The sequence below is a fragment of the Lineus longissimus genome, chromosome 7 (assembly GCF_910592395.1).
Source record: "Lineus longissimus chromosome 7, tnLinLong1.2, whole genome shotgun sequence".
Taxonomy (NCBI): domain Eukaryota; kingdom Metazoa; phylum Nemertea; class Pilidiophora; order Heteronemertea; family Lineidae; genus Lineus; species Lineus longissimus.
This window is the reverse complement of record NC_088314.1, coordinates 15739851-15762042: the sequence shown is the minus strand read 5'-3', so window position 1 is coordinate 15762042 and position 22192 is coordinate 15739851. Positions and strand designations below refer to the sequence as shown.

Here is a 22192-nt window from a genome sequence, read left to right as displayed (position 1 = left end):
ATTTTAGTGTCGGTTGTAGATATGAGGTTAGAGGGACGTGGATAATAAATAATGTAAATATATATCTTAGTTGGTTTAGTCTTTGGGTTCGAGTTCAGAGTTGCGAAGTTTATACGGTGACAAATATTATAAGCCCTTTTACCGCTACATTTTTGGTGACAGCTGTGGGATTGACAAGTACTCCTTATTTATAAGGACAAACCTCAATCCAGTGATACGAGCTCTGCCACAATATTTAGAATTTTATTTACAAACTCATTTTATATATTTTCAAGATGGTTAGACGTAGGAAGACCCCGAAAGTTCAAAAGTCGGGCAAATCCCAAAATACTGAACAATCAGATGATGGAATAGAAAACAAAATTCCTGAAAAATTAGAATATAGCAACTCTGACTCGGAATCCAAGGCTAACACTCCAGATAATAGCGATAATGATCACTCTGACAATGAAGATGGTAATCATGATGGGGATGATGAATCTTCAGATAATGAAGGTGATGCCATTAGAGCTGACCCTGATTTAGTAGGTCGTGAAGGTGATGCCAATAGGGCTGACCCTGAGTTAGTGGATAGGGGCGATGCCGCTAGGGCTGACCCTCATGTACTAGATAATGCAAGCATTCATAATGGTGATATGGCGGACCCAGGGATAAACCATGACAAACCGATGATTAAATACCTCGTAACCCTCACTAGTGCACTCGAATCAGTGAAACAGGAAATGCTAAATCAGACAAAAATACTCTCTGACTTAGTCAATCAAAAAAACCACCAACAAGATGCTACAGTGGGTAGACTAATTTCTGCAGTCGCTCGAAACCACAGCGCTGTTATTCAAGGGCAAAGCGAAAACAAGCAAGCGCAGGCTGAACAGCTACATATAATGCAGCAAAACCTTGAAAATCACACCGTGTTGATCAATGAACTGCGCTCGAAAACTTTCGACCCCGCAAAAGAGATTCGGGCTGAACATAGTAAACTTCTGCCTGAGATATCCACTACGCAAGCGCAGAACAATGTCCAACTAATCAATAGTATGGAAAAGGCTCTTTTCCAGAATACCGAGACGATGGGTGCAGTTATATCTAAGGCTTGCACTGATCTGATAAAAAATTCGAAGAATGTAGCCTCTGAAACGATGCCAGGTGAAAATGCAGACCCTGTAATTACAACTCTGCCGAACTCACCAAAGCGGGTCAAAAACTGTACTAAGCCGTCGATATCTAGTACCCCTAGATCAAACCTTAAACTGAAAGAGAAGACCGTAGACCCCGAATCTGACCTGTCAGGCTCTGACAGTAATGACGACGGAAAGTCTTCTGCTTGCCAATCAACAGTCAGCTCCAACCGCTCAAACAAGTTTAAGGCTTCTAAGCGCCCGAAATTATCTGCTTTTACTGGTTCAGAACCTTGGGAAATATGGTACAATAGATTTTCAGATGTAGCTACTCGCTACGGTTGGGATGAGGATGAGAAGTTAGATGAACTTTTACCTCGACTTGAGGGAAAAGCTGGCGAATTTGTCTATGGACAACTACCCAGTAAAGTCAGGGGCAAATATACTAAACTTATCGCCGAATTGAACAGTAGGTTCAGAAAGATTGAGTCTACTAAGACCTACGCGATGAAATTTTCTAACCGTAGACAGAGAGTAGAAGAAACTCCCGAAACATATTGCGCTGAACTAAAACGTCTATACGATAAGGCATACCCGAACAGGACCCAAGTGATCCGAGAAGAAGATCTTGTTCGAAAATTTTTCGATGGTCTGCACGACCAAGATACAAAGATTCAGATTGAATTCTTTAAATCACCCGAGACAGTTGACGAGGCCCTTAGTCTGGTAGTCAATTACAATGAGACGCGCCAACGGTTTTCATCTACTGCTACCAGTAGAAGTTCAAAACAACATCCCCGAGTTGACGGTAACGTTGTAGTTATATCCGACTCTGATGACAGTGACAGTACCCCTGATCCAGACGCAGCAAGGATCACCAGGGCGAGCCCACAAAATCAGAAGAAGTCAGATTCCGCAAAACATGTAAAACCTGCCAATATCAGTAGCTCGGATACTGATGGAAAGTCAGGCCTTACCTCAGCACTAACAGAGCTAGTCCAGCAAACGATTGTGTTTGAATTTGAGAAATATTCAAAGGGCCAGAGATCTAACTCAGATCAGCAACATCATCATAACCGGCAAGGTAACCATGATGGGGGCACTCACCAAAATAGAAGGAATACTCAGTACCCGCCGCAACTGTGTTGGACATGCAAAATGCCTGGTCACGTAGCTGCGAACTGCCAATCATATGATGACACTATCGCCAACCTTGGGAATCAACCCAACAGAGCGCGACAGTCTCAGAACTCCCATAATCAACATTATCTAGACAGACCTAGACCGCAATCACAAAACCGTAATGGGCCAACAGGCAATGCGCGCTACCACAACCAGCAGGGAAAGTGGTAAAGGCTAATTCTGCGGGCGAAGAGTTAGCCAATTCTGGTGAAAGTACTGATTTAACAACTAATGAGATGAGAAAAAGTGCCAATGACAATGTTATAAGTGACGAATTAGATTTGCAGAAAGCAAGGCGTGAGAAACCGAGGTGTAGTGGTGTTTATATTGAAGGCTCTGTTCAAGGTGTTGATGTGTTACTCACCGTTGATACAGGAGCAACCAGGACGTTTATGTCGAAGAGAGTGTATGAGAAAATTCCTCGTGAAGTGAAGCCTGAGCTTATAGCAAATCCTGAATCACGACCTATGACGGGCGCAGATGGGACTTTAATCTCCCGTTTTGGTAAAGCAGTATTTAAACTAGGGTTAGGCCCCCTCCAAGTTGAGAGAACAATCATTGTCGCTGACATTGAAGATGAAATTTTAATCGGTGCAGACATTCTGATCCGAGATCCAGCCGGCCCGGCCGACTTGTTGTTGAGTCAAAATAAGATGGTGTTTCATGGAAAGAAGATTCCATTGATTAGGATAGGTACTCCCTATCAAGCCCGGAGAGTAATGGTAGCAGACCATTTTGTTGTACCAGCATTGAGTGAGAAAATGGTTGATTGTTTTGTTGAGTCAGATGGAAAACAAAGTACTACAGATGACTCATGCTTATTGATTGAAAATAGTAAAACGTTTATTGAGAAAACAGGCATGCTCATAGCTCCCTGTCTTGTAAACGCCGCTGAGAGTACCACTATTAGGATAAGAGTATTAAATCCTTTCAAGGATGATAAATCCATTAAGCAAGACACGGCAGTTGGTATAGTTGAGAAAGTTGCGCCACCTGAACAATGTGTCGCGGTAGAAGAAAATCCTAAACTATCCGAGAATTTTGAAAGTATCCGAAGACTATGCCTCCAACAACCTAAAGACTGCAAATCTTATGAAAATAAGAAAAATGCACGATCTAGGCCAAAGAAACGAGACAAGTACAACTCTGTACAGTCTAAAAGAACCAGCTCAAAGTCACCCGAAATAACGCATGGTGAGCTTCCCCATCACCTAATTGACCTCTATGAAAGGTCAAGTAAATCCAGGTCCCATTCAGAGAAACTCGAAATCCTGAAACTCTTGATTGAATTTCAAGATGTATTCTCAAAAGACGAAGATGATATAGGGCGTACCTCCCTCATTGAACATAAGATTGAAACTGGCGATGCCAGGCCTGTTAAGCAACATCCTCGTCGCGCCGCACTGGCATTCCAAGATGAAGAGAAAGACTGTATAAAGAAATTGCTGAGACAAGGAACCATACGTCCATCAACTTCGCCATGGACTTCAAACTCAATGGAATTAACAATTTTGTTATATATGAAAGTGCTGAGATATTTAGTTTTCCAGTTGTGCTGGTCATTAAGACTTTTGGACATGTATTCGATTAATTGTGCTTAGAGCAGTTCATCTCATGTGATTAACCGGATACCTCGTTATCTTTCTTAATTCATTTTCATTTCATTTAATTCGATTTAATTTGATGTATACTTATTTCATTCTTGTCACTCATTTATTATGTATCTGTTTCCTTAAGTTCCATTATTGATGAGGACATCAATTTTCGTTTGTGGGGGCAATGTGACGATATTTAGAGTTCTTGCATTTACTTGTATTAACTGAATATTTTTCGTCGTCAAAGTTTTGCATATATCTATATTTGTACAGTATTTGTAAATTTTACAATTCCTATATTTCACTTGGATTTTATATGTTGATGGGGACATCAATTTTTCGTTTGTGGGGGCAATGTGACAATATTAGGAATTGCTTACTACATTTGTATATCTGTAATTATTATTTCTGTGTTTCTCTCTAGCCCTGTTGAACCCAGACACCCAGGATCGTTAAACCGTTATGAGTTTCAACACCTGCTTTCTTAATTGCCCCTTTTCATTGTTTTATAATCTCTATCTTTTAAGCTGTTTGACCCCTTTTATGATCTTCCTGATTAGCAGCTGGTTACTAGGCTCCTGCCCTTGGCCCTGTCTGATAATCTTGTATTGATGCTGCTGTGTACTGATTGGTTGTTTCCTTAATTACTGAGTGCTAGTTGGCTCAGAGCCTGATATTTGGGCTAGGCTATTTACCCATGAGGGGTGTGTATAATTAGGTATAAATAATGATGTTCAGATGTTTTAGTAAGTCCTGGCAGATCCAGAAAGCCAGCCTTCACGCTCTGTAGCTAAACAAGACATCTCTCTTGAAAAGCGCCAGAGCATTTTAATTGACTTCACCCTCTGTAGCCAAACAAGACATTTCTCTTGAAAAGCGCCAGAGTATTTTTAATTGACTTCACCCTTGACCTTACAGCATGGTAAGATTCTTTTATATGATCCCTTGTTGATATTTTATTGTGCGCCTTATTTTTGTAATATTTTAGTGTCGGTTGTAGATATGAGGTTAGAGGGACGTGGATAATAAATAATGTAAATATATATCTTAGTTGGTTTAGTCTTTGGGTTCGAGTTCAGAGTTGCGAAGTTTATACGGTGACAAATATTATAAGCCCTTTTACCGCTACATTATGATCATCAGCTTAAATGTAACTTTGTTATCTGGACATATCTAAACAAAATGGTGAACATTCATGACCATGGTCAAAAATACAGATTAGATTCTTAGTTGCTAATTGCTCTTCAGCACGAAGTCCATATCATTGTTGCCATGTTTTCACAAGTATTGCATCCAGCTAGGCCCTACATGTATAATATGTCGACCTCGGTCAGCATACTAAACCATTATCAAGAGGTGATTAATAAGAGAGTGCGAATAGCATGTGCATATGGAATGCCAAAGCGGAATAAACTCAACACAAGAAAATATCTCAAGATATTCTAAATTCTCTACCAACAATCATGAACTTCAACCAAAACTTTAAAGAAACACCCTCAAAACAAAAAAAAAGACGCAAGAAAGAGGAAAAAATTCCCTCAAGATATAAAAACTCTCTCAAGATATAAAAAACTCCCTCAAGAAAAAGAATTCGCCTCAACATTAAAAAGGTCCCTCAAGGCAAAAAAATCCCTCAAGATATAAAAACTCTCTCAAGATATAAAAACTTCCTCAAGAAAAAGAATTCGCCTCAACATTAAAAAAGTCCCTCAAGACAAAAAATTCCCTCAAGATATAAAAACTCCCCCAAGACTCACGTGACCAGGATCAAGAATCACGTGACCAGGAAGTTATGTCACTTGTTGTTGCTGCTGCTGCTGTTGTCGTTGACCCCGCTGGTAGTGGTAGCTGGCGCCCTATCCCTGCCATGTACGGATGATCGAGCAGCTGCCGGACGATGCCACGTACGCCTTCGGGAGCATCGGTCGTATTACGACGGAGATCTCTTAACAGATCCTCCATTTGAGAGTCCTGGAAGAGTCGATCAAGCTCAGCCTGCTGCATGTGCTGCCTCGCCATCCTCAAAATTAGGCCATGGGACGAGTGTGAAAAATGTGAAGTTCCGTTTGACAAATTAGCGGGCAAATTGAAAACAGTCGTTTTTGGGTAATATGGGGGTGCTGATTTCAAAAATCAATTTTTCTCCCGCGTAAAGTTGCACATTAGGTCAGAAATGAGACCCTTAATAGGGCCTAATGGTCCCAAAGTAGGGGTCAAAAAGTTGATGTCATCGAAACATGTCAACATGGGTATCAAAATGAAGGTCTATGGGGGTACTTTAACATTGCATAGTTTTTGGCCCCCTTAACGAACCGTGGGACCCCCCCAGGGAGGGTCAAAAAGGGCAAAAGTGGAAACTTTGACCGCCTCCCATGAGCTTCATGGGCACCGCATGTGGATAAAAACTGTTTTATTCAACAGTACTCACATAGACCTTTTCATAGATACCCATGACGACACCCTTGGGCAAAAGGTTTTCGAGATCTTAAATTTGGAGCCTAAAAAGGGGTCAAAATTACTATCTCGGCAACCCTTACCCCGAGAGTGTTGTCATGGGTATCATTTTGAAGGTCTATACGATTACTGTCAAATAAAATTTTTTTATCCATTTATAGTCCCTATGAAGATCGTGGGACAGGGTCAAAGTTACCACTTTTGCCCTTTTTGACCCTCCCTGGGGGTCCCACGGTTCGTTAAGGGGGCCAAAAACTATGCAATGTTAAAGTACCCCCATAGACCTTCATTTTGATACCCATGTTGACATGTTTCGATGACATCAACTTTTTGACCCTTACTTTGGGACCATTAGGCCCTATTAAGGGTCTCATTTCTGACTTAATGTGCAACTTTACGCGGGAGAAAAATTGATTTTTGAAATCAGCACCCCCATATTACCCAAAAACGACTGTTTTCAATTTGCCCGCTAATTTGTCAAACGGAATCCTTTTTCTAGACACATTTTTGCCACTCGTCCCATGGCCTAAATGTCAAAGCTGACAGCTTGCGCGCCGACGTCTGACGTCAGGGATTTATGCGTGTCACGTGATTCTTGATCCTGGTCACGTGAGTCTTGGGGGAATTTTTATATCTTGAGGGAATTCTTTGTCTTGAGGGACTTTTTTAATGTTGAGGCGAATTCTTTGTCTTGAAGAAGTTTTTATATCTTGAGAGAGTTTTTATATCTTGAGGGAATTTTTTGTCTTGAGGGACCTTTTTAATGTTGAGGCGAATTCTTTTTCTTGAGGGAGTTTTTTAAATCTTGAGGAAAATTTTATATCTTGAGGGAATTTTTTAATGTTGAGGCGAATTCTTTATCTTGAGGGAGTTTTTTATATCTTGAGGGGAATTTTTTGCCTTGAGGGACTTTTTTAATGTTGAGGCGAATAATTTTTCTTTGAGGGAGGTTTTTTTTTATCTTGAGCTGTTTCCTCTTTCTTGCGTCTTTTTTTTGTTTTGAGGGTGTTTCTTTAAAGTTTTGGTTGAAGTTCATGATTGTTGGTAGAGAATTTAGAATATCTTGAGGTATTTTCTTGTGTTGAGTTTATTCCGCTTTGGCATTCCATATGTGCAGTAAGAACGTGTCATAATTCCACCTGACAAAGATTGCACTACCTGCAATCTTATTCACTGACCTGACTCACGCCAACCTTTATTAAACTAAATTTCGGAACCTTTATTAAACTAAATTTCGGGAGAAATTTCTATAAGTAGGGGGTGTATGTGGGAGAATGGGTTAATGTCTTTAATAGTTGTGCTGCCCATTCCAGATGGCAGCACAAGCTGGTCTTGCCTTTTTCAATACACTAGTTTTAATGCTCTTTAATACCTTTAATCATTACATAATATATATACTTATACCTATTTAAGTGAATGTTTGGTGTGGCCCAGTGCCATTCCTTGAGTTTATCACTCTACTATAACATTATTCCTTGCTTATCCTTAATTCTATGTGCTTGCAGGTATGTACATATTCGTGTTCTGTAAATTGTAAATATATTCCGTCATTCCGTCATTAAAAGCCATTCCTTGAGTTTATCACTCTACTATAACATTAGTCCTTATCCTTAATTCTATGTGCTTGCAGGTGCCTGTATGCCTGCAAGCACTGGCACTGGGCCACACCAAACATTCACTTAAATAGGTATAAGTATATATATTATGTAATGATTAAAGGTATTAAGTGTGAGTCCACGGTACAACCAGGCAATATCTGCAAAAAGTGATTAAGTGGGGGGTCAACAGTTCTGGCTCAAATTCCTACCATGGACTGGTCTTGGGGTAGGATGAAGGCAGGCAAAGCCATTCGGCGAAAAATCACACTGGTCAGGAATGGGGGGTATTAACTCATCCTATTTTTTTCTATGCATTAACCATTAGAAAAAATGCACAGTTTTGATGAAAATGACAAAAAGTTTTTATTTAAAAAAAAACTTTCTGGACAAAGAAGTCCACTTTGCTTGGTATCATTGGAAAGGGGACATCATGGACAATTTTTGGACACTTTTGTTTTATCATAGATTTCACCCTCTTTTGCGGAAGAGCACATGTTTTGGGTACGTTATCATAAAAAAGTTAAAAGATAGCCTACTTCCACGGGGTATACCTCACCCTTTGCAGGGTGTTGGGCAACACCACTTCTGCAGGAGATCAATATGGGACCCTATTTTCAGTTACAGAAATAAAATCGTTGGCCGCTCTTAAGATGAGTTTGTGATTGCATGTATATTGCGAGGTGTTTGCTGCTTTTTGTACTATTTGCACTGCATTCCATGATGGATTTGGAAGATGCCCTCTGGTCTCTTCTGGTTTATTCCTGTCTAAATAATCCTCCTGACATCATGGAAGAATATACATAAGCAGCAACAGGTGCTCAGGACTACTGGTGATTGCGTACCAGGGCACCCCCACCCCATACCGCAGGCCTTCACGAATGCGTCATTCAGGGCAACATCACGGCCAGTATGGAATTCATCACGCAAGTTTACTACATGGTGGTCACACAACACAAGCAAGCATGGCTGATATCATTGACACTTGCGAGCCTGAGCCCAAAAAACCAAAGATATCATTAAAGTGCGGATTTTCCGCTATAAGCTGTGGGGTAGATTGTGGTCCGTTTACCCAATATCCAAAGGACACTAGTGTAGTTGGGCTGAAACATTGCAAGAAAGATATTCAGGCGCATTTGACCCGTCTAAAAGTTTGGTCATCCAGCAGGCGTGGGCATGTTGAACATGTTGAAGCTGGCACCATGGGCATTGCATGCAGTGACGTGGTTGAGTACGAATGGCAGCTCATTGCGCTTCGAGCAGGAGTGTTCGACTTTGAATCCCCAGATCTCGACACTACGATATGCCCAGTTCACCACTACAAGTTGGGCCTTTGCTGGATTCCGTCAAGAATGTGTAAACATCCTCTGCACAAAGCCACTTCCACCAGACGCCCACAAAAAGATCGTGGTATTTCAGCAAGCGCATCCAGGATGGTGTTCGAGAAGTGGAGAGTTCTTTTGCCTGTTGGTTCTGGTAAGCATCTAGCTCTGATTATGAATGGCTCATCAGCTCATTAGCTATCTCTTATATACCGGTACTATACTTGCACTTGGGCTACTAATAGAGGCCTGTGTCGTGAAGGGCTTTCTAAATAATTTATTTTCTCGAAGACACCTGGAGAATCAATCGCTCGTGTTGTGCCTCTGAGGTTGAGTCCCAGCGAGGGTCAACAAATTTGTCGCCTCCAACCAGACGGCAAACCACTTGATATCATGATATTGCCTTTCCTACAATGTAGGCTATGCACCCATGGTGATGACTACACAGTACACTCGAGCATCTCATGTTCATTCATTCTAATATTTATTGCAGCTATTTGTAAAGACTGCGACAAAGAACAGCACAGGCCTCATCCCTCTTCGAATATCTCAACGGAACAGAAGGTAAGCAAGTGGCTGAAGGAGCTCCTGACCCGGCTTGCTATGTTCCTGTATAAATGAGTATAAATGTTTTCCTTGAATAAAAGGAGAGTGATTTTGTCAAAAACATTCCTTCTTCAATTTTCATTAATTTCAAGGTCACAATGTAAAAGTTCAAGCATTGAAAATCAGCATTGTAACCAGTGATATTCATGACATGGGCTGGACATGCCAATAGGAAATACTTGCAATGGGATGATTGGACGAGACGCCATGTTCACTCTACATACAGTGACGTACATTTATGTTGAAAGATTGTTGTCCATACTGTTTGCTTTAGTTCACAATTGCTTTTTCAGCCTGGCACTTCCTCCGCCTATGATGAGCCTCTACCATGTTCTGGTACAGAGGAAAGTTTTGTGGGTACAGTGATTGTCGATATCGACCTTGAGGTGAGCTTGGTGTAGCATGATGTTCTCAATTACCTTAGGACCTCTTGGTGGTACCACACAGTCAAGTTTTATCGTATGTTCTTTCACTTTCAGTACAGGGCACACTAGTGATACTGATAATGAGGAAGCATTTCTGTTAGTGTTACTGCTAAAGTGGTAGATGATTGTTTTACTCAATGAAAAGTGTGAATCATAGTAATCCTTACTGACATTTACATTGTGACTGATCAGTATTCAGCTAAGCCAATCACTGAAGAGTTCATCCTAATCCAACGCTAACACCACTCAGTCAATTCCACTAGTAGTATTCAATGAATGAAGCTCAAGATCATAGCAAACAGCGCAGTTGCATGTACTCGGTATTTTTTTTCCAGCATCAGAGTCGATCACCAGTAACATCTGACAGACAACAAGTCAAGTTGGTTTCTGATGAGATGGGAGGCAAAGGTGATGATAATTCATCAATTTCTTCTGCTGGGTCTACATGTATCATCCAGGTAAGACCACTTGTGACAAGAAAGAAAATGCCAAGGTCATGTGCCTACCAACACCACGTCTGATCATGATGAAGCTAGGTTGATAAAATGTACCAGTGAAAACATGCATCCATATACCAGGGGTGGCTAGGAAAATTCGTCCCCGGAAAATTCGTCCCCGGAAAACTCGTCCCCGGAAAACTCGTCCCCTAGGAAAATTCGTCCCCGGAAAATTCGTCCCCGAGGAAAATTCGTCCCCGGATAATTCGTCCCCGAGGATAATTCGTCCCTGGAGAATTTGTCCCCGAGGATAATTCGTCCCTGGAAAATTCGTCCCCGAGGAAAATTTCGTCCCCGGAAAATATGTCCCCTAGGATAATTCGTCCCTGGGAAATTCGTCCTCGAAGATAATTCATCCCCGTAAAATTAAACAAAAGTTGAAAGTTTCTGACATTACTTTCTAGTAATAACTACTACTTACTACTTTCGACTTTTCTCATTCATTATATCTCTCTTTACTACCCTACTAGCTAGTTACCTACTCCACTCTTTTCATACTAGTAGGTAGAGGTAGGCAGGCGAAATAATTTTTTTTTTCAAATAAGTATTTTTACTGGTCAGAATGAAAGAAAAGCTCTAAATTCTTCAATAGAATATTTCGCCTGCCTACTTCTACCTACTATAAAAATAGTGGGGTAGGTAACTAGCTAGTATGGTAGTAAAGAGAGGTGTTACACTGAATGAGAAAAATCGAAAGTAGACCTACAGTCCATTCGACAAGACTTAAGAGTCTTAGAAAGTAAAGTCAGAAACTTTCAACTTTGTGAAATATTCTTGGGACGAATTATCCTCGGGGACGAACTTTCCAGGGACAAATTATCCTCGGGGACAAATTTTCCGGGGACGAATTATCCTCGGGGACAAATTTTCCGGGGACGAATTATCCTCGGGGACGAATTATCCTCGGGGACGAATTTTCCGGGGACGAATTTTCCTTGGGGACGAATTATCCGGGGACGAATTTGCGGTGACGAATTTTCCGGGGACGAATTATCCGGGGACGAATTTTCCTGTAACCGAGAACCACCAGGGGTCAAGGAGCATTGTACATTCACATCCTATGCACTCCAAGCAGGCCTTGAGTACTTACTGTCAGTCCCGCTATTATGTGCAATGCGTTAGCAGTTGTTTGCTATTGTGCGATTCCATCATTGGGTTACCAACCAAGCTAATACTATGGCCTTTCCTAAGCCAGTTTTCACCATATTGAATTTAATGTCTTGCTTCTTTCAGTGCATAGGACGAGGTCGAGATATTGATCAGAGAAAAGATTTCTCAGCTAGAAAGCATAATTGATCTACACTTTTGAATGAAGGGCAGATTTGTGCTTCATATAAAAAATGAATGAGGATATGCCCTTCGATATTGTCTGAATACATGACTGTATGACAGTATACTTCTGAAATTATGTGTATTGTAACTTGTCTTTCACAAAAACTGAAATGTCGGCGCTTTAATTTCAGGGACGTCACCTTTTGTCATCAAGTAATGGAGAATCACCCAGCTCCGATAATCTGGATAATGGTGATAAACCACAGGAATTCGACATGTCCTGGGCCCCAACTCCAGCGCCAAAGAATATGCATCTTGGCTTCCTCAATCAGTTTCTGAAGCAAGGGGGATGTAATTCAGTTTCAGGACAGCTTCTTCTGCCGCTTGATGATGCTTCCTCAAGTACTCTTCGTTATTACAAAAGGAAGGCAAGGGAAGCGGTTGCTTTAACGTTGCACTGCATAGCCCCTGGACAAGAAAACGATCTTATGTCACTGATCCAGCCTGCAGTGCCTTCTCCAATGGCCGATGAACTGGACAAGGTTGTGGTGAAATGCTATAATGATGCCTCGTCATGGTATATTAGACGACAGATATTGTCCATTCTTGCTCCACATAGAACCAAAGAGCAACTAATGGTGAGTAAAATACTTCATAGCGCCCCTATTGTTATGAATAAAACAAATTGCTAGAAGAAGAATTTACCCATGTTCATCACAAAGGTGCACCTTTTATGAAAGAGCAAGTATTACTGGTATTTGGGAATGGCATTCAATTCTTCAACCCTCTACAGTGGAACCCCTAAGTCTTTTGGCAAGGCACAGTTTACAGTTTTTCATACAACGTATTTTTCATATTCTTGGGTTCTGCACAGGTTGACCGCACGATGCAGTGATGGATCCTACAGGGATCAGCTATAAAGAGCAGATGATTTTGGTAGCACTTACACATTTCATGCAGTTGCACACTGCTAAATAACTTTATCATTGCATTGAGTGCCAGAATTCAAGGTGAACTCAGGACCCATGACATGCATACATGCTGCTGAGCAAAAGTGTCATTTTAGTGACATGTAAGTTTACAATACTGTAGAATAAGACACATTGTGGCCATTCCATGGAACCAATGATGCATGGTCGGACTGGGGCCAGCGAGATAACATTGAGAAACAAAGCATTTCTTTCTTAATCCTAATTATCGATTACTTTCTTGATTTTTCAGGACATGATTCCTGGTCTCACGAAGTACAGGGTAGATGAAGCCCGTAAACATGCAAGGGAGGTTGGCCAGGCTCAGCCAGTCGAGGTTGAAGGTGTTACTCGTTCACGCCTTAGTGAAGTGAAGGTCGACCATTTTCTAGATTTCATCTCCCGCCCAGACTTCCTACAAGATGTTGCATATGGGACTAAAGTTGTGAAATTGAGCCACGGTGAAAAGCTTGAAATCCCCAAGGTTGTACGAACAGTGATAACATCAAGAATAATTCAGCTTTACCAAGCCTACTGTGAAGAGGTTGCCTTTGAGCCATTGAGCAGGAGCACACTCTACTCAATCATTCAGGTGAGTGTATCTCTGAGGTTTCAGTGAAAATTCAAGTGGCATGTGCTTCTTGTGAAGTGCTCTGGGTCAGCTGGTGAGGTGACAGAGGGCAGCACAGCCACTGCAATGCATAATACAACCTAAGACGACACCACCCTCTAGAATGTCACAACCTGACCTGTAGCACTCCACAGTACATGAAGGGTAGACTCTGTACCTTAACCTCAGGAAAAGGGTGCCGTGCACACGAGCAGTAAATGGCACATGGTGTGACACCGTGTCAGTCTGTCATTGTGTCATTGTTGATGTATTGAGGAGAATGGAAAAAGGTGCATTGTTGGAAAGTCTCGGCCGGTTCTCACTACTGGTTTTGAAAGGCCATGTGGAGGAGTGGAAAATTAAACAACCCAGCACTTGCAGATAGAATGTTTTATATCCTACACAGTGTTCAAATGAAACTTGTCAGATATCAATGACATTTTCTCTTACCATATTTTTTCAGGTTTGCGCAGCTTCCCAACAGAAATCTCTTTCTGGTCTTGACAACATTGCAGCTGAGGGGTCGGAGGCATTTGATTCATTGTTCACCATTGCAGAAAGTCTTGGTGATCTTCGTAAGTAACAATTACTATATTGTGTCATCCTCAGATGGGAAGCTGGCATTTTATTTCATAACCTGATCAGTGCCAGATCCAGACTTTGATAATAGAGGGGGCATGAAATTGGTTTTCTATTGAAATAATGCTCTTCTTCCTTGCTGAATCACCAAGGAATGCATGAAAAATCATTATTTTGCAGAAAACAGGAGGGGCATATGTTGTCTCCATCTAGATTCAGCCTTGCTTACGCGGTGCCATGCCCAATTTCTATATGAAATAAACACGCTATCAACCACTTAGTAATGAGGGAAAAAGCTTTTTGTCAAGCTGACACGTGATCATTCAAACACATTATTGTGTACTGAGGATGGTAAACGATCATGGCTGTTTCTTGTGCCATAATACTTCGTTCTGTCTAAACCCTTCATCTCAGGATGAACCATTGCTGGAATTAGCTACTTTCTCACAACTGTTTGGTAATACAAGTGCTTCCACTTCCAGAGTATCCAGCTGCTTCTCTTGAGGACCTGAAGAAAAAGATCCGTTCTTCCAAACAGTATCTCAAGACAGATTACAAGTTGCACATCAGTGAGGCAAACCCGTGTGCAGACCACTGCATTACCTTTGCTCTGTCAGATGGACAAACCAAGTGCTCCCATGACCATGACTTGGTGTGTGAACGTTGTGAGGAATTGAAAGAAATGCTTGATATGATGGAAGTTGCATTTGATAACCCAGAAGTGGTTTACAGGTAAATTGAGCTGTCTGCTACTGTAAAAATATTTCAGAATATAATGTACAAAAATGTTGACCCTATACTGGTACCAGTGGAAAAACTATGCTCATCTAAACTTGTCATACCCTGTAGTTTTGATATCCCAGAATTGCATAAACCATTACCAGTAGCATGTTCTGGAATGGAATGATGCCATAGTCCATACTATACCCATAGTCCATACTATACCTGAACACGAACAAACATTGATAATACATGTACGTGTATCTAGCCTTTGTAGGCCCTATTTCACTTTATTCTCTTTGATAATTGTTATGCTCTTCATTGTAGGTACGAAAAGCAGTTAGAAGAACTGAAGTACGACTTCGAAGCCGGCCGAGAAAAAGTTCTGCATCTGAAATCCCATATAATGAGAGCGAAGAACCAAGAGAGATGCAAAGTTCAGATTCTTCAAGAGCTGCAACCACATCAGGCACTAATAACAATGGATTGGACCATGAAGTTTCTGCCAACGAAATATAGGGAAGCGCAGCAGGATTGGTTTGGAAAAAAGGGTGTTTCCTGGCATGTGTCTGCTGTCATAACTCGTGTTGAGGGGAACGAATTTCAGGTGTGTATAGAATCAAACATTCTGAGAAAACATCAATGCAGAGTGAAGTGAAGCTTAAAATGAAATGAAAACTGATATTGGATCTAGATAAATTACTTAGAAAAACCCGAAACATGCACTATAACTCTGCATTATAGGAAAGGAAGTGTCTTTATACAATAACTTTGCTGACTGTCGCTGCTGTACCTGTGGTCTCAATGGTTACATCCTGCAGCGCAATCAGTCCTTCCACGCGACTGTTTTGATACAAATGATACTTTTAGTAGTTATGAGTACATGCGTATGAGCTTCATTTATTTAGGTAGTGCTATCTTTTCTTCAGATCCACTGTTACGTCCATGTCCTGGACAAATGCAAACAAGACTGGTTCGCAGTATTCTGTCTTGTGGAAGCCACACTATTGAAGGTGAAGTTGGAGACACCTACAGTGAAGGACGTATTCTTACGCTCAGATAATGCAGGTTGTTATCATAATGCATCCTTACTAATATCGATGAAAAACCTGCAACAGATCACAGGCCTCACTATCAGGCAATATGACTTTTCTGAAGCACAGGCAGGAAAGGACATCTGCGACAGGAAGGTCGCGCCCATGAAGTCCCACATACAACGCTTTGTGTGTGAGGGACATGATGTTACTAATGCATCTGAGATGAAGGATGCGCTGGAGTCATATGGTGGTGTCAGATGCTGCTTTGTTTCTGTTGTGACACTTGCAGCTGGTGCACCTAAGGCTCTGACATGGCCAGGAATCACGTCATTTACCAACTTTCGTTATGAGGACGGTGGAATCCGTGTTTGGAAGGCATACAGTATTGGTACTGGCGAGTTCTTTCCATACCCCAAACTGGAGAGCAAGCAAGCTGCTCCATTAGCTCCAACTGGAGTGACACTCAGTGTGTATACGCGGCCTAGTGTAGGTGTTGGAGCAATGAAGGCACAAGGTGAAATCAACAAGGTGGAAATCCCGTGCCCTGAAAATGGATGTGACCAATTTTTCAAATCACAAGAGGACCTGACAGAACATTTGGCCTATGGCTCCCACACAAGTGTGACACTCAAGGAAACCGTGATTGACAAGTTAAAGCGGAAATGGGCTGGGCGAGTTGGTGCCATAGCCAAAGTTGGACAACCCTCCGCATCTGTTGTAGTAAGGAGCAAGACAGATGCAGATTCAGAACAATCTTTGCTTTTTGCAGGCTGGGCTCTTCGAGGACAGAAGACCTCAAGACGGTTTTCTGCAGAAGTGCGGAGATATTTGTATGAGGAATTTATGAAAGGTGTGACTGGGTTCAAAGAAAATCCAACTAACGTTGCAAAGCGCCTGAAGATGATGTTTCCCAAGGATCAGTGGCTGACTTCAACACAGGTCATGTCCTACTTCAGTCGCCTCTCTGCAAAACAAAAGCAGGGACAGCTTTCAGAAGTATCGGGCCACTCCGAGGAAGATGAGGCACAAGAGGATGCCCAAGAAGAGGTACACCAGGAGACAGTCAAGCGCTACAGTCTTCGTAGAAGGGTTATGACAGAAGTATGGATACTAGTATAACCAACTTCACCTATTAACTCATTGGTTTTGATGACTTCGTTTGGAACCATTTTATCATGATTGGATTGCAGACAGCTAGTCTTCAGTCAAGTCTTTTCGTTCGATCTAGCGTTATCATTCCATTCAGCTGCGTAGCTTATGGGTTGATCGCCATGCCCCTGCATTTAGCGTGAATCTCTCAATCTTGTTGCAGCTTGCCATACCCTTGACTAAAGTGATCATGGGTGCACTAATCAGCATAGTATCCTCTTGAGTGTACAATAATAATGTGCATTGTATTCAGAAAGCATTTCGAGTCAACAATAGTAATGTACAGTACCGGTCCCATAAGAGGATCATGACTACTACCCCTCACAGTGGTTAGAATAGCCTAGCTGGTGGTTTATTGTCGATGAACAGTTGAAGCCTGCTGTGAAAATCCATAGCCCAATTTCCACTTATTTTGGTTTTGAATTCGAAAATTGAGAATGTGAGTATGAAGGGCTTGCCTGTATCGATGAATGACCAGTATCTCTTGGTGGACAGTGGCTGAGGAAGTTTCAGTATAATGCTGGTTCTTTGCACTGGCAGGTGCCTACCCGAGTAACCCTCAGAGGTCAAGACTATCAGGAATGTCAGTTATGAATCTGTGTAATTTTCAGACATGTTCCCCATCCTCAATTTTGCCCAGCAGTATTTATACCATTGACAGTACTTTACGTGTTTCAGAATTCCTGAATAGTGAGCCAGTCTTTGTTGGCATGGTTAATGCTGTTGTGAGTGCTGCTCTGATTCAAAGTGGTTATTCCATTTTTTGTTTCCATGGTCTCTGCAGGTGGTGACATACCACATCCATGTATATGCCCATGTACACATCATGTAAAGAGTATTATTTCTCGATGCAGCGATATCTTTTTTTGTAATTAGTCTATAATAACATTATATTTTCATATTAAAAGAAAATAATCTTATACATCACGTTGTTCATCCATCTCTGTCAATAAGGCTGGAAGTAGGCCATGATTTGTATTGAAATGAAGAAATGATGCTGAAACTAACAATATAAAACGAGAAGCCGATGGCCACGCTACCTCAGGTTAGGCTTAGGGGGCCTTACCTATTCCTTCAAACAGTTCTTCATTGTACCTAGTATTACATGGGTACCTAGCCCTGTGATTGGACATAACGGGGATATTTTTGCCGATGCAATGACTGTTCAGCTCCATGTCTTTCACCACCCTGATGACACCAAATGTACTTCTGGTAGCATGTACATGTTGTGATGGATCATCTAGTACAGTAGAAGCGACATTCAGCTAAATAACCCTTTCTAGTTTGGTTTAGAATATAAAGCTATACTTCCTAGCTGGAGCATGTGCATGGATTAACCCCATCAGCAAAATGGGCACAATCTGAAAGAAAGGCTGTGTCCTGCCATATGAAGTGGGGATGGGGCTGAAGTTCATTTTATCATTTTCCTCTACCTCTACTCCGGTAGTACAGCATATTATATTGTTTATTATACTACATTTAATCATCTGTGCCATTCACCACTGTCGTGTCTATTTTGCCCTTTTGGAACTGAAGTTTCTTTTTTCTGTCCTCGAGCATACTTGACATTTTTTACCTGATCTTTTTGATGAATAAATTGAATTTGAGGGGGAGGGGGGTCGGACCCCAAGACTGGGTGACCTAGTCTTCTTGGCCTCAAAATACTGTTGAGATGGTCCCTAAGCTTATATCTCCCGCAGGGATATCGGTGATGCACGTATAATCAATTTCTGTAGAAAATCATACTAGTTCAAGTCATTCCCAATAGGTGGCGACAGCCCAAAATGATCAAATTTGGCCTAACTTTCAAGCTTTGGCATTCCTAGCTGAACAGAGCGGACAACGTTTTTATTCTTGATTTTAGATCTTGACATCATAAAGTATCCGACAGGCAAAGAACCATTGCCCAATTCCCTGCAAAGGGTGAGATATCCGGGCTGAAAGTTCACCATGTTTCATTGACCCCTTTGAGATAGGGGTAGGGGTAGGCCTAGTACAACAACATCGAAGGTCATTTGGCTATGCTTTTTTGTATTTGGGTAGCTCTTGTCATGTATTCACTCATAACAACAGGTCAATCCAATATTCTATCCATTTCCTGCGCAGGGTCACTCATTATCCCCACTAAAGATCTCTATAAAAAAAGGTCAAAATCACCCCCAAATCAACTCTGACCCATATCTCAGCCCCTGTTGGAGGGATTGGTGAAATATTTGGCACGATTTCATTTCTCACCTAAGGGGCTCCACCCACCAAATATCAATGAAATCTGTGAAATTGCTCTATCACCCACTGCCTGGTGCTATCGTGGACTTGCACTTAATACCTAAGAGCGTTATATCATAAAAATATGGAACTGATTATTCATACGGCAGGATCGTGCCTACACCGATGATACGGCGCTGTGCATCGTGTTATTGCTGACATTATTTGTACGGCAAGATTAGTTTTGACAGAACTTCGACGTCAGCGGCATACCAATAATAACCACAGTCACATCGCCGTGCCTTGAAATATTTCTTCACTGCATGCACGGCCATGCCATATGAATAACATCCAGTATTGTAACTTTTTTTTTGTGTATGAATAAAAGTGGTGGGGGCACTGGAAGATCACACCCTTTTGAACCCCTTGGAACCCCCATCATTATTCAGGAAATTGGAAGTACCAGACCACCAAATTATTGATGAAGATTTATAAAGTACATTTCGTACCTCATTTAGCAATTCAAAGTATTCAATTGCAATTGCATCTCCTCCATCAAGAGTGGATAGGCCTTTAATAAACAGCTGTTTTGGAGTTTTATGCCTTTCTGTGCGAAGTTTATGGTTGTTCCAAGCCTCAGTGAACCGTGCCAGTGCTAGGTATATTCTTGAACCATAAATGTAGTGGAGACAGAAAAGATCAACATCGCTGTCACAGTTCAGAATGCCTTCATCCTCTAAGTTGATGAACACGCCATAAAATGTGGATACAACAGTTGTGTAAACGTCCCGCCACATCCTCTCAATGCGGGAGTTGTGAACACTCTTTCCAGTTATGAATGAGCCACGATTAAGTCCCCGCAATGGATGACACAGCATCCATTCTGCAACATCTCTATTCTCAACCCCTTTGTCAGCACGAACTCCTGATGGAAGTCCCCATGTATTCACTGCTTCCTGGAAGGCATGTAGCACTGTGGAAGACCTGTTATTGGTACTGCATTTCAGATACACAATGAGGCGGCTAAAACCATCAACTTCTCCATGGATTACGAACTTCCATCTGAAATGAAAAAAAATCACTTGAGTGGAAAATTTCTATCCATGAAGTCAAGCATGTGTAAACTTCAAAACCTTGGATGTTTTGTGCCAGTGTTGGTTGAGGCTGGGCTCAATTATCGGAAATAGTGCTACATATGCACATCCCTATCACTCCCACCCAAAAGAGATATGCACATACAATTACGCATACATGTACTATGTACCAAGGCCATCATGTACATACTAGTATGTAATATATTAATTGCACTCTTACAGTTTGACTATCATGATACCTAATAGATAGTTGATAGTTGTAATACAATTCTCGTCGGTGAGCAGGTTTTGGGATGATTCTCAGATGTTTCCTTACTGCAAAATATCTTACCGTATCAACTTGTGGTGTCCATCGATGTGCCAAAGAGATAAAGGTGACTTCACCTGATATTTGCGACGTCGTATGTGACGAATTTGTCTAATGGTGCCCCCATTTGGGTCAACCCTCCACATAGAACTACGAAGCCTGTGTTGTTGTACTCTAATGTCTTGTCGACGAAGGTCACCCTCGATTGTCTTAAATCCTGGAATTATAGGAACATAACATTACAATTGGGCTACAATCATAATCCTGAGCCAAGTAGTATTGAAAACTATGACATAATAGATTTGATGTCTGAATTGGTGAATACTGAAAAGAGGTCATTTTTAATCAATGATAGCCACATTTGGTTGTTGCATTACCTGCCTTGCCTCCCAGAAGACTGAGGTAATAGATTCCTGTAACGCACAGTCTATGATCGACCAGTGAGTCTACTGTGATCCATTCAATTGTGAGGTAAGACATGTAGGCCTATTGAATGGGAATGCGATAAGAAGGGGTGAAAAAGTGACTGTTGCCCTAACGTTAATCCAATACAAAAGAAAGACAAGTCTATTCAAGGCAGACATCAAGCCCCACTGTACACCAGAGGGTCGATCGGAGAATATAACATAGCACAAATATTTTTGTCCTTGAATTGTGATTAAGGACAACGATTTTGACCATATGGTGCCACATGTATAGCGATAGCGGAGTACAATCTATCTTTGCTTGTACAGCAGTACAGCGATCCATCGTGGGTGTCACCCATAAGGGCTGCATTTCTAATGTCGTTTGTGGTATGGATAACTGATTGAGGCACTACTTTATGAATCAGTATTGATACTGTGCCCACTTTAATATGCATACACTGTTCCTTTCCTGATAACATAACTATCACTGCAATTTTTTTTTGCAGTAGTTTCAACACACCCTCACCTACTTACCAGCATTTGGAAAGATTGACATTACTGAAAACACCTTGGAGTCGAGAATTTGATCATCTATCTCGGTATATTGGGCACGTATGGATAGACCACTATCTCTCATTTTGTTCTCAATGGTCCTTTTAGAAACATTCAGTATGTCAGCAATATCTTGCACTTTGAATCCTTCACCTGAAATTACAAATGTATTTGTAATATGGCAAATTCACCAATTCCACCAGTAATATTTTTTACAACTAGAATTGTCCCATCATACCACAATTCAATTTCAGAGTGAATAGATCTATTACAACAAAAGCTTAAATATACAATTACAAATATATAAAGTATTTTAGTACTGTAACTGAGCTTAGCATGATATTAATGATACAATGTACATTGTAAGAATAAATCAATTTTGTGGCCAATTTTGTGTGGAGTCAGATAAGGCCTGGCCTGGTACTGGTGTGAAAAAAATGGGTGAATACCATTATTTTTACACACTTTCAAGAATTGTTCATTTGGCTGATTGGGTGC

General features: G+C 41.3%; 1 protein-coding gene across 1 annotated transcript; it reads right to left on the bottom strand.

Annotated features, from left to right (window-relative positions):
* Positions 1-16932: 16932 nt before the first annotated feature.
* Positions 16933-21709, bottom strand: LOC135491608 (uncharacterized). Its single transcript, XM_064777580.1, has 4 exons — positions 21677-21709; positions 20760-20952; positions 19844-20396; positions 16933-16944 (listed from the first exon to the last, which is right to left on the bottom strand). The coding sequence occupies exons 1-4, from the start codon at positions 21696-21698 to the stop codon at positions 16933-16935; spliced, it is 780 nt and encodes a 259-aa protein (XP_064633650.1). The 5' UTR covers positions 21699-21709.
* Positions 21710-22192: the final 483 nt, after the last annotated feature.